The sequence below is a fragment of the Salvia miltiorrhiza genome, chromosome 3 (assembly GCF_028751815.1).
Source record: "Salvia miltiorrhiza cultivar Shanhuang (shh) chromosome 3, IMPLAD_Smil_shh, whole genome shotgun sequence".
NCBI lineage: Eukaryota > Viridiplantae > Streptophyta > Magnoliopsida > Lamiales > Lamiaceae > Salvia > Salvia miltiorrhiza.
This window is the reverse complement of record NC_080389.1, coordinates 29,990,373-30,002,126: the sequence shown is the minus strand read 5'-3', so window position 1 is coordinate 30,002,126 and position 11,754 is coordinate 29,990,373. Positions and strand designations below refer to the sequence as shown.

Here is an 11,754-nt window from a genome sequence, read left to right as displayed (position 1 = left end):
TTTAATTAAGAAAATTTAAAATTGAGAAAGATGTTGATGTGGCGATGATGTGGCATCACAATGGGGTGGATGCCCTAAGAGAGAAATAAAGTAAATGAAGATAGAGATAGAGAGAATAAATAAAGTAAATTATTTTCTTTTTTGGGTTGAGACATTATAAATGAAATGCCCAAAAATAAAATTTGGGACGTTATTATTGGGACGGAGGGATTAACTATTAGCTTATTTCTTGTAGTGACAGTCTATTTTTGGCTTTATACTGATTGCATCTTAGTTTATCTAGCTTTCTTGAGATGTTAGTGATATTTGAGCGTTCTAAAACACTCATTTTTTTCCTCATTTTTTTAGTTCTCATCCTAATCGTTGGTCACTCAATTTAGCTATCGTTGGCCAAGTCGAGTTGCGACAATGCTATTCAAGGTTTATGGATAAATATTGCTTCTTTACACTAGTATGCATCATATAATAGTCAGTAAGTCGATATGCGATATGAAATAATCGGGATCATATATCAAATTAAAAATATACTTATTTATAAATAGTTAGCGTGATTTGAACTTGAGACATTCAACTACAACCTATCCCATGTCACTACTAGAAGTCTAGAACACCCCCAGAGGGGTATGACATGGCAGAATTTTTTCACCATTGTACATGCAGTCTCATAAAATGAAAATGTGGTAGAAAAATACTAGTAATTACAAAATAAGACTGCACTTAAATCTAAGAGTCGACACAATTAACATGAGCATTATTAAACTTACGAAGTTGTTCGTCGCATCTCTAGAGCATCCAGAACGTTGGGCCTCTTATAATTCTTCAACAACAGAGAGCTGCAAACCACACTAACCGAAGACGCCGCCATAGCGCCGCCGGCAACCCACGGCGGCAGCCGAAACCTAGTCGATGGGAAGAGCGCCCCAGCGGCAAGTGGAATGCCAAGAGTGTTGTAGCCTAATGCCCATATATAATTAAGCCTAATTCTTGAAAATGTTTTCCTAGAAAGATCTATAGCAGTTATAACATCCTCCAAGTTGCTCTTCATCAACACAACATCAGCTGCCTCGATTGCGATGTCTGTGCCTGCACCGATCGCTATCCCGACGTTAGCCGCCACGAGCGCCGGCGAGTCATTTATCCCATCCCCTACCATAGCCACAACATTGCCTGCAGCCTGTTGTATATATATATTACCGAAATTATTTATATTACCCATTTTGAATGATACATACTATTGAATATTTGAAGAATTATATAATCAAACAAATACGAAATATTAATTCCAGTCCATCACAATATATAGGATCAGTCTATATTTGTTTATCTATTTATAATTATATATAAATTACATGTAAATATATAAATTTATGATCTAATTACGAGAAAGAAAGGATATGAAGTGTTTGAGCATCAACTTTCAGGCCATTTTTTTATCAATTACAATGATCAAAATCCAACAATATTGACACCATTAGAAAGCCATCGAGAGCTTTCCAACAGTGCTTTTCAACTACCCATCGAACTCTAGACAATCAATCCAAAATCCAAAATCTTTTAAGTTCGCTTACTTTTTTTACCAATTTTTTTAAAATTTGGATAAAAACCAAAATTTATTCATAGTTAGTGTACAATTAGACCTTAATTAATTAAAATAAATATATTTAAAATATATTAAGAATTAACCTATATTCTATGTATGTATCAATTAACTATCATCCAAAGTAAATACAGAAATTAAAATATCGCGTAGCAGTAGTAGTAGTAAGAAAGAGCTTAACCTGTAATTCTTTGACCTTTTGTGCTTTGTCTTCAGGTTTAGCTTCTGCATAAACAACATCAATACCCACCTCTCTGGCAATCGCATTCGCAGTTCCCAAATTATCACCTGTCATAATTATACAACTAATCTTCATCGATCTAAGAATGGAGACTGCTTCTCGAGCGCCAGGTTTCAACGGATCAGACACGGCAAGAATTCCATGCAGCTCTCTGTCAATCGATACGAGAATCCCAGTTCGAGCTAATCCTTGGGCTTCTTTCAGTTTCTCTTCAGGATATGAGGCGATATCAACGTTGTGATCCAACATCAAACTCTTGTTTCCGACAAGAACTTCTCTGCCTCGGACAACAGCCTTCACACCTTGTCCGGTTATGGCCTCAAAGTCGCATGCTTCCGGCCATATAGGGCAGTTGCTATGTTCTTCTTCGTCTTCATCTTCTTGTTGCCAACACTTTTTGGCATACTCGATTATCGCCTTTGCTAATGGATGCTCGCTGTTCACCTGTTCAAACACCTCAATACCATTATCTTAATATATTGTTTCAATTTGTGACATGCTAGACAAGTATATATATGTATATGTACCTCGGCAGCAGCAACAAGAGAAGTGAATTCTTGAATATTGATGTCATTGAAGAGATTAGCATTCACAACAACTGGCTTTCCGATAGTAAGAGTTCCTGTTTTGTCGAAGACTATGCAGTTTACCTGTCAAGAAAAGTTACATAACTTAGTTTAAGATAGTGATTTTGATTTAAGATGTGGTATACGACCTATTTATCTTGAGAACTATGAAAATTCTATTACACACCTATAAGATAATTACACTATGCTATAAAGTAACTGCATTAAACCTATAACTAATTTGCGATAATTGATGTATTTAAAGTTCACTGCAGTTATATTATAGGTTCAATGCAAAGTTCTCATAATAAGAAACTTTTGTATAAATCACTTTGATATATCTATATATACAATACTGATTATAAAATTTGATTTGCATATATATATTCTTGTTATATATTCCTTCCATCCTCCCGTAAGAGTGTGTATTTTTTGTCATTTTGGTACGTACCACAAAAGTGTACATTTTTTTATTTGTGGACATTATAAGGGGTGGATCGGTACAGTATGCCGAATTATTTTTTCCACACTGTATATCGCATCGTAAATTGCGGTATGAGAATTTTCATACCGTTGTCGTACCGAACTCTTTGATATACTGAAGATCAGTATACCGAAGTTCATAGTTCAGTATGAACTTTTCTCATATCAATGTCGTACCAATAGTCAAGTATACCCTACAAAATTCAGTATACCATAAAAGTACTATATACCAAATTTATTGGTATATCTTTTCATGCCTAAGTTACCGAAATTTTACGACATATCGTGTACCTGTAGATACCAAGATCACATCAAACAAATATAAATAACTTCCAAACAATTAAACTCCAAATCTTCAACAAAGAAACAATCAAACTCCCCAACACAACAAGTAATAGAAAAAACGATACAAACATATCCTAGCTTGAGATGACAATGGGTCGGATCTAGACCAGATCCTGCTTGGTATAGATCCAGATTTTCTTACTTAGGTCTAGATTCAGTCCAGATTCATTGGATCCAAAAAAGGTAATCCAGGTCAAGATCTATAAGCAGAATCTCAGGTCTAGATCCAATTCATATTTTTTCTCTTTTAAAATAAACTTATAAATTTTAAATTAACTAAAAATAAAATAATAATTATCGTCTAGAGTTTCAACAATCATTCAAAAAAAAACTAATTAAACCATAATCCATAAAAAAATTATAAAAACTCAAAATAAGTAAGAATATAATAATCAAGTACTCCCTCCATCCCAATGCAATAGGCCATAGGGCATGGACACGGATGTTAAGAAACAAATAATTTATAATAAAATAGGATAGAGAAAGTGACTTCTTTTGAGAATATATTTGTGCATAAAGTAGGAGAGAGAAATAAAAAAGAAATTACTATGTGTGGTATACAATGACATTTGGAGTAACCAATGAGTTATGTATTAATATTTGTTATGGATTCACTTTTCATTTTTAGAAAGTAGCCTATTGAAATGAGACGTCTAAAAAAGGAAACATTACCTATTGAATTGGGACGGAAATAGTACTAAAATAACATATTAGTAGTAGAATAATGAGATATACATTTATTTTAATTGTATATGTACAAAAGGGATGAAAATTAATTACCATATCATTCAAATCAATTTTATCTATATTTTCATCACAATATTCAGTAACACTGGAACAATGTGTCTTCTATTTCACATTGAAAAAAAAAATATTATCAACAACAACAACAATAATAATAATAATTACTGAAATTTAAATTAAGATAAAAGAAAAATATTACCTTTAATAGAATTATATATTATTTATGAAAAGAGATGTATAGATTAGTCATGGATCTTTAGATTAGAGTTAGATAAAAATAAAATAAATTATGTATTTTTTATATATAATAGGATCCGCGGGCCGGCCGGATCTAGTTCTCAGAACTTTTGCTCCAGATCCAAATTTGAAAAATTTAGGAAAAATTCAAATTCATTTGATCCATTTTTTACAAGGTCCAAATCCTAGAAAAAATGATCTAGATCCGCGGATCCCTAATCCTAGTAAATATTAGAAAATTACTATAAGTTTGAAACAAAAAAGTTCATAATCAACATATATATTATGTATGTAGTAGATAGTTGTACTATATTCTTTATCTTTTTATGAGGTATATTGTTAAATAATACTCCCTTCGTCCAAACTTTTAGTATTCATATTTCTATTTTAGTCCATCTCACATTTTGGTATCTATTTATATTTATAGTAAAAATAGGTGGAACCTTTAGTCTACTTAATTTAATCACTTTAACACTCTCATAAAGGTGAGAGTTATTCCACTCAACACTCAATAACTTTATTAAAACTCATGTCATTCTCAACTAGATACTAAATGTTGGGATGGAGGGAGTACATTATATTCTAGGATTTGGTTAGTATTGAATAATTTAGTGAAAAAATAGAAAGTAATTCCATTGTTTGATATTGCTTTTATTTATATTAGAAAAATAATCTAATTATATTTTTCTCTCTATTATACTATTGCCACAAAATTTATTTTCTATGTAATAATAGATGTGACTTATTCTAGAATTATACATAAAATTTAAATATTATCATTCGATTATAGTTATAATTTATATATTGTGTTATTTAATACTCCCCGCGTTCACCAAAAATATATATGTCTAATTGACTTTGGCATGGGTTTTAAGAATTGTGTTAAGTGTTTATTGAGTGTTTGTAAGTGGAATATGTGTCCCGCATTTTTGTGAGTGTAATTGTAAAAAGTGTTTGTTGGTATATTGCTAAAAATGGATTAGGCATATATTTTTGTGGGCGGACCGAAATAGCAAAATAGGCATATTTTTTTGTGGACGAAGGATTATCATTTTATTATATATACACCATTCTTCACTTTCAAAATCTTACAATAGTACTTAGTTATATAACATAGATATAACTTATTCTAGAATTATAATTATAGTCTATAGATATATAAATATAACTATGTAGCTTAGTAGCTCATACGTGTATATTTATTAGGGATGATAAAAAGCCCGAAACTGACGGGTCGACCCGAATAGACCGATAAAAAGGAGGGTTAGGGCTTAAAATTTTTAGCCCGAAAAAAATTTAGTCCGAATGGCCCGAACCGGGTTGGCCCGAAAATCGAGTGGGTTGGCCTGATTAACCGAACACTTTCTTAATAATTGATTTTTAAACTTTAGTACTTTACTTTTTAATTCGATAATAACATTTTGATGCTTGTAGAATATGTTTTGATTTTTTCCAGCGGTTAATAACAAACATCTATGATATAAAAGTTAAAGAAAGATAGTCATTTATGTTAAATCTATATACAATTTTATCGGAAACGAAGTTAAAAGTTAGATATTATGTAAACTTACGTTAAACTAACACTAATTTTTGTATCAAAAATAAGGCGAAATGTCTTGATTTAAAAAATACGACATATTTTTATTACAAAAATATGATTATCTATAAGAAAAATTAAACATATAAAAAAATCGTAAACTTGTGGGCCCGAACGGGCTAGCCCGAAACTGAGTGGGTTAGGGTTAGGGTCGAAAATTTTTAGCCCGAAAAATAAAAAAATCGACTAGCCCGAACCGAAAATAACCCGAAATCAAATGGACTGGCCCAAAACCGAGTGGGCTGGCCCGATTACATCCCTAATATTTATATACTCCTTCTGTCCCAATTCAATTTTCTTATTTAGACGTCTCAGTTCAATAGACCACTTCTTAAAATAGAAAATCAAACATAACAAACATTCTTAAACAACTAATTATTTACATCAAATGTCACTACGGCCCCCACACAATTATCTCTTCTTTCACTTAAAAAATAATATCTTCATTTATTTCTCATACTTTTTTCACAAATTTACCCTAAAAAAAGCTACTTTCTCTCTCTTACTTTATTATAAACTATTTATTTCTTAATATCCGTGCTCAGGCTTTGTGGCCTATTGAATGAGGACGGGGGAATATTATACTCCCTCCGTCTCACAAAAATATGAACAAAGACAAATGCACGAATTTTAAGAAATGTTAGTTGAGAGTTAAAGTAAGTGGAAAATGGGTCCTACTTTAAAAGATGTTGTGAGAGTAATGAATTAATTAAGAAAAAGTAGTGGTGGGACATGATGTACTAAAATGAAAATGTTCATGTTTTTGTGAGACACCCCAAAATGGAAAAACGTTCATGTTTTTGTGAGACGGAGGGAGTAATTAACTACATTGATATTCTAATTTCGTTAATAATTTAATAGATCATATAATTATTGTCTGCGTTTTATATTTACTCCATTTGTTTATCTTTCAAAACCTTCCTAATGAATTATAATTATCTTTATCTTATAGTTAGTGAGCTATATAATATAGATATAAATTATTCTAAAATTATAGTTATATTCTAAAACTATAACTATTATAGTCATTAGATATATAAATATAACTATATATGTATCTCATACTTGTATATTCATAATTTATTTATTTACTTTACAAAATCTTTTAGCTAAATAATATAGATTTAACTTATTTTATATTTATGATCATTATTAAATATTAAAAATCTTCTTCATATTTTTAATTATTATAAATACATATTTTGTAAGTTGTCATTAATATTTTAGTAATTATGAAAAAGAACATTTTTTTTTCTTTTGAGACTTGGGGGAGTTGGGGAGGGAGAGTAGTGGGGTTTGAACCAGAGACCTCACTGTTCACACACAGGAGGTCGCACCGCTTGGTGTCCCCTTGCGGACGAAAAAGAACGTTTTTATAATTTATCACTAATATATAATATCTTTGTATATATAACTTTTTATTTTAGAAAGTGTCTATTTCAATAGTATGTCCAAATAAAAAAACGTGATCTATTATATTTGGAGGGAGGGAGTATAACATGGAATGAGATTCAGTGTACCACACTTTATGTCCCACTTTGTGTTCCACTTTCAATTTTATTTATTTTCTTATATATTTTTTCTTCAATTTCAACTTTATATGCTTTAGTTTAATTTTGTGATTATTAACTAGGGTTTATTCCATCAATCTAGGGTATATAATTATTTGAGTAAAATTTTGAAGTAGCCAAAATGAAGCATAACACACAATTTATGGCCACACATTGAAAAAACACAAAATTTGGCCATTTTTATTGATTTGGACGTTTTTACCCTTAATGAGGCGGACTGGGTAGGATCAGGCACGCGGGTCGCGTGCCGGGTCGGGTTAGACACTTATGGCACTATTAGTGCCATAAGTGCCAAGATTTTACTTTGGTTTTATTTTGGATTTCCGTTGGCACTTATGGCTGCCAACGGAAATCCAAAATAAAACCAAGTAAAATGGTCATTTGGGCACTTATAAGTTGCACACGTGCAGCACAAATACAGAAACAACAACAACATTTAAACCCTAAATAGAACATCTAAACCCCAAATGGATAATCTAAACCCTAAATGGAATATCTAAACCCTAGGGGGAAGTGTGCACGTATGGCACTTATGGCACTAGTGCCATAAGTGTCATACATGCAGCACAGATCAGATCAGATCAGATCTGTCGATGGCTGAAATCGAAGGAGGCGGCGCAACGATCAGATTAGATCCACCGTCGCGGCCTCATCAGATCAGATCCACCGCCGCCGCTGAGGGAGGAGGGAAGCACGCCGCCAAATTAGAATCACGATCGATTTCTACCGATTTCTGCTCTTCATCGACGCGGAAGAGAGAGAGAGAGATGAGAGAAGCACGCCACCGGAATTAGAATCACGACCGATTTCTACCGTTCATCATTGACGCGGAAGAGAGAGAGAGAGAGCGCGAAAGAGAGAGCGCGAGAGAGAGAGGAGGGATGCTTGGATCACACGTGGGTTGGAGATGGGTTGGAGATGGATTCAAGTTAAAAGGGTAAGTTAGTCATACCACCCAAAAAATGACCAAATTTTAATTTTTTTCAATTGAGGGCTAAAAATTGAGTTTGTAAGCTCAATAGGGCCATCCGGCCCTATTGTTTCTAATTATTTTTTATCATTTCATTTCACTTTTATTGGTTAATAATAGGTTGATAAATTCAAAGTCATGGTATATACTTTTTAAAAAATTTAATTTTTTAAAATAAAAAATAAATATAATTCATAGTATCATAATAAATTTTATTTTTATAAAAAAATATTTTTAAAATAATAAATATAAAAGTGGGACACAATAGCACACATAAAATTATGGGACACTGGATCTCATCCCATCCCGTATAACATACCCTATAAATTTATGATGTAGTGATTTAAACGAGAGATTTCACATACTCCGTGCGAGAATGAACCTTATGAGTGTTTTCCAAAGCGTAGCCGCCTTTAATGAGCACGCCTTGAGAAGCACCAATTCCAGTACCAACCATGACAGCTGTGGGAGTAGCCAACCCAAGCGCACACGGGCACGCTATCACCATCACCGATATCCCAAACTCCAGCGCCAGCTCGAACCCATCCATCGACGCCGGAATCCATGATTTCGGATACCCGTTCAGCTTCCCCGCCCAAAACCACGCCAACCACGTGCAGATCGACACCACTATAACCTGCATATGCATCCAATTTCCCATATCATTCAACAAAAATCAAAACAGAGACGCATGCAAATCTACACATGATAGCCCAACATACTAGCGGAACAAAGAATTTGGAGATACGATCAGCAAATTTCTGGACAGGAGCTCTGGCCAACTGCGCCGATTCAACAAGTCTCACAATCTGCGCCAGAGCAGTCTCCGACCCAACCCTGGTGGCCCTAACATGAAGCACCCCGTTCCCATTGAGAGTCCCTCCGATCACAACGTCGCCCTTGGCCTTGCCCACGGGCCGAGCTTCTCCGGTGATCATGCTCTCGCTGACGTGGCTCCGGCCCCACACCACCACTCCATCGCACGCCACTTTAGCTCCGGGCACGACCTTCAACACGTCGTTCCTCTGCACTAGCCTGCTATCAATCTCGTCCTCTGCCAACACATTCCCCTGTGCGTCTGTGGTTAGCAATGTGGCCGTCTCGGGAGACAAATTCATGAGCTTCCCTATAGCCTCGGATGTCCTCCCCTTCGCCAGAGCCTCCAGATACTTCCCCAGCAGGATGAACGAGATGAGCATCGCGCTCGTCTCGAAGAAATCGGTGGACTCGAAGCCACGCGAGCTGGCGGATCTCAGCGCCGAATAAACTGAATATAAGTAAGCAGCGTTGGTTCCCAACATCACCAGCACGTCCATATTCGCGGCCCCGCGCTTTATCGCTCTGTACGCGCCAACGTAGAAGCGCCGCCCGATGACAAACTGGACCGGCGTCGTGAGGATCCACCGCAGGGCCGTGCCGACGCTCAGCATGTTGAGGACCTTCGCGTCCAACACGCGATTCACGCGGGGAACGTACATCAACACCATGGACGTGAGAAACACAGGAACTGTGAAGACAAGGCTCCAAAGGAAGCATCTGTAGTAGTCTTTCACTTCTTGGTCGCGTCGCGCTCCTCCTCCGTTGTCTGAGAATATGGTGACCGTGATATCATCCGAGGACTCGTTGATGGCGTGGATGAAATCTCGAGGACCGACGAGATCCGGATCGTAGGAAATGGAGAGGTTGTTGAGCTCTGAGTCGAAGCTTGCTTGTGCAACTCCTGGCAATGCTCCGAGTCCGAGAGACTTGCCGATCAGGGAGGCTTCCGCGCCGTCGAGGTGGAGGAGTATGGTGCGTCTTTCCTCGCCGCTGCTGAGGAGCACGCCCTCGAATCCGATGTCGTGGACGGCTTCGAGGATGTGGCTGCAGCTCAAGATTCTTGAATCGTAGTGGACTTCAACTTGGTCAGTAGATGGCGGGGCCATGGCTTTTACGACGCCGTTTATAGAGGATAGGTAGTATTCGAGAGTGATGGAGCATGAGATGCAGTTGAGGCCGTTTGTGAGGAGGATTCGGCATATTCTCTCCGTGTTTATCGTCTCTTCTCTTATCAATGTCGCTTCAAATCCTGCGTCTTCTATCGCCTCGCGAATCTTTTCTTCCTGCATTTTCGATCATTTCAAGTTTTTTTGTCTAAATTCATCACTCTTCTTTCTTCCGATCCACTGGTATATCACATATCAAGAACTTTGTATCTTAAAATCACCATTAATTAATTATAAAATTACACATTTTGATCTAAACTAGCATGCACCTTTGCATGATACGAACAACAATACTGTTCACTAGTGGGTTTTCTCATCATTCCATTTTCATATCTTTTCAATTTAGTTTTTCTAATTATAACCTCAATTATCCACAAACTTTAATAATGAATAAGCTCTCCAGCTGTAACATCTAGCTTATAAGCTCTTTAAAATAAAGTTTAGCGGCTTTATCCAAAAACTCTCTTAGACACTAGATAAGGTGATATTAACATAAAAGCATAGGTTGTATGATGTGAACTTACATTGACAAAAGCTGGGCAAAAAACCACAAGCGAGCGGTGGTTCAAAGCATCAACAGCGGCTTCCTTGATTCCGGGGAGGCGTTTGACAGCCTTCTCAACGGAGACAGCGCAGGCGGAGCAAGTCATTCCGGTGACCGAGAAGAGGGCCTTCGCTTCCGAACCCTCTACGCATTTTTCTTTGTCGCTCACACCCTTAGGGTAACTCTGCATCGATGGATACAGGGGCCGCGCCGACAAGTTCCCGTTCTCATTTCTTATGCATGCCATCGACATCAGCAACTTCGTGGACATGGCTCTCTCTCTCTGCCTCTACATATATGTCGTGTAGAGCTCTTCAATTATTTTCCGGTGGTATAGTTTTATAGCATTTTCTAAGTCTTTTTAGATCTGACGTAATTTTAAAATGAGTTAAAATGGTGAAAACTTTATTTCATAAAGATTATGTTTTTAGAAAAAAGTAATGGTCCTGGTTTAGTTGCGTTTGAATCAGAATCATGTTTTGAGGAATCGTTAAACAAATCGAATCACTTTGGATTGTTTAAATTATCAACTCCGCGCTAAAGTGAATAAATCTTTGTAGCTACCCACTTGCTACAAGTTAACATCAACGACGCCTCATATCGTTGTGGAAACCACGATTTCTATTGGGAATTCTAAAAGGTTGCAGCGTCTTACTTTTTAGAAGAACAAAAAATACAAAGGAATGGGCGCTCGAACAATATGATAATGTCACAATTTTTTTTGGCTCAAATATACTCTTAAAATTCTTTAAAGATGGCAAAAATTTATATGTATCTAAGGTGCATATTCGATCTAAATTAATTTAATTAATATTTATTAATTTTTAATTAAATTATATTGATTATAATTGTAATTGTAATTGGATGAAAAATA

At 35.6% G+C, this 11,754-nt stretch overlaps 1 protein-coding gene across 1 annotated transcript; it reads right to left on the bottom strand.

Annotated features, from left to right (window-relative positions):
• Positions 1-507: 507 nt before the first annotated feature.
• LOC131014043 (probable copper-transporting ATPase HMA5) lies at positions 508-11,287 on the bottom strand. The gene is made up of 6 exons (XM_057941968.1): positions 10,861-11,287; positions 9,074-10,453; positions 8,734-8,988; positions 2,366-2,488; positions 1,779-2,282; positions 508-1,174 (listed from the first exon to the last, which is right to left on the bottom strand). The coding sequence occupies exons 1-6, from the start codon at positions 11,149-11,151 to the stop codon at positions 761-763; spliced, it is 2,967 nt and encodes a 988-aa protein (XP_057797951.1). The 5' UTR covers positions 11,152-11,287; the 3' UTR covers positions 508-760.
• Positions 11,288-11,754: the final 467 nt, after the last annotated feature.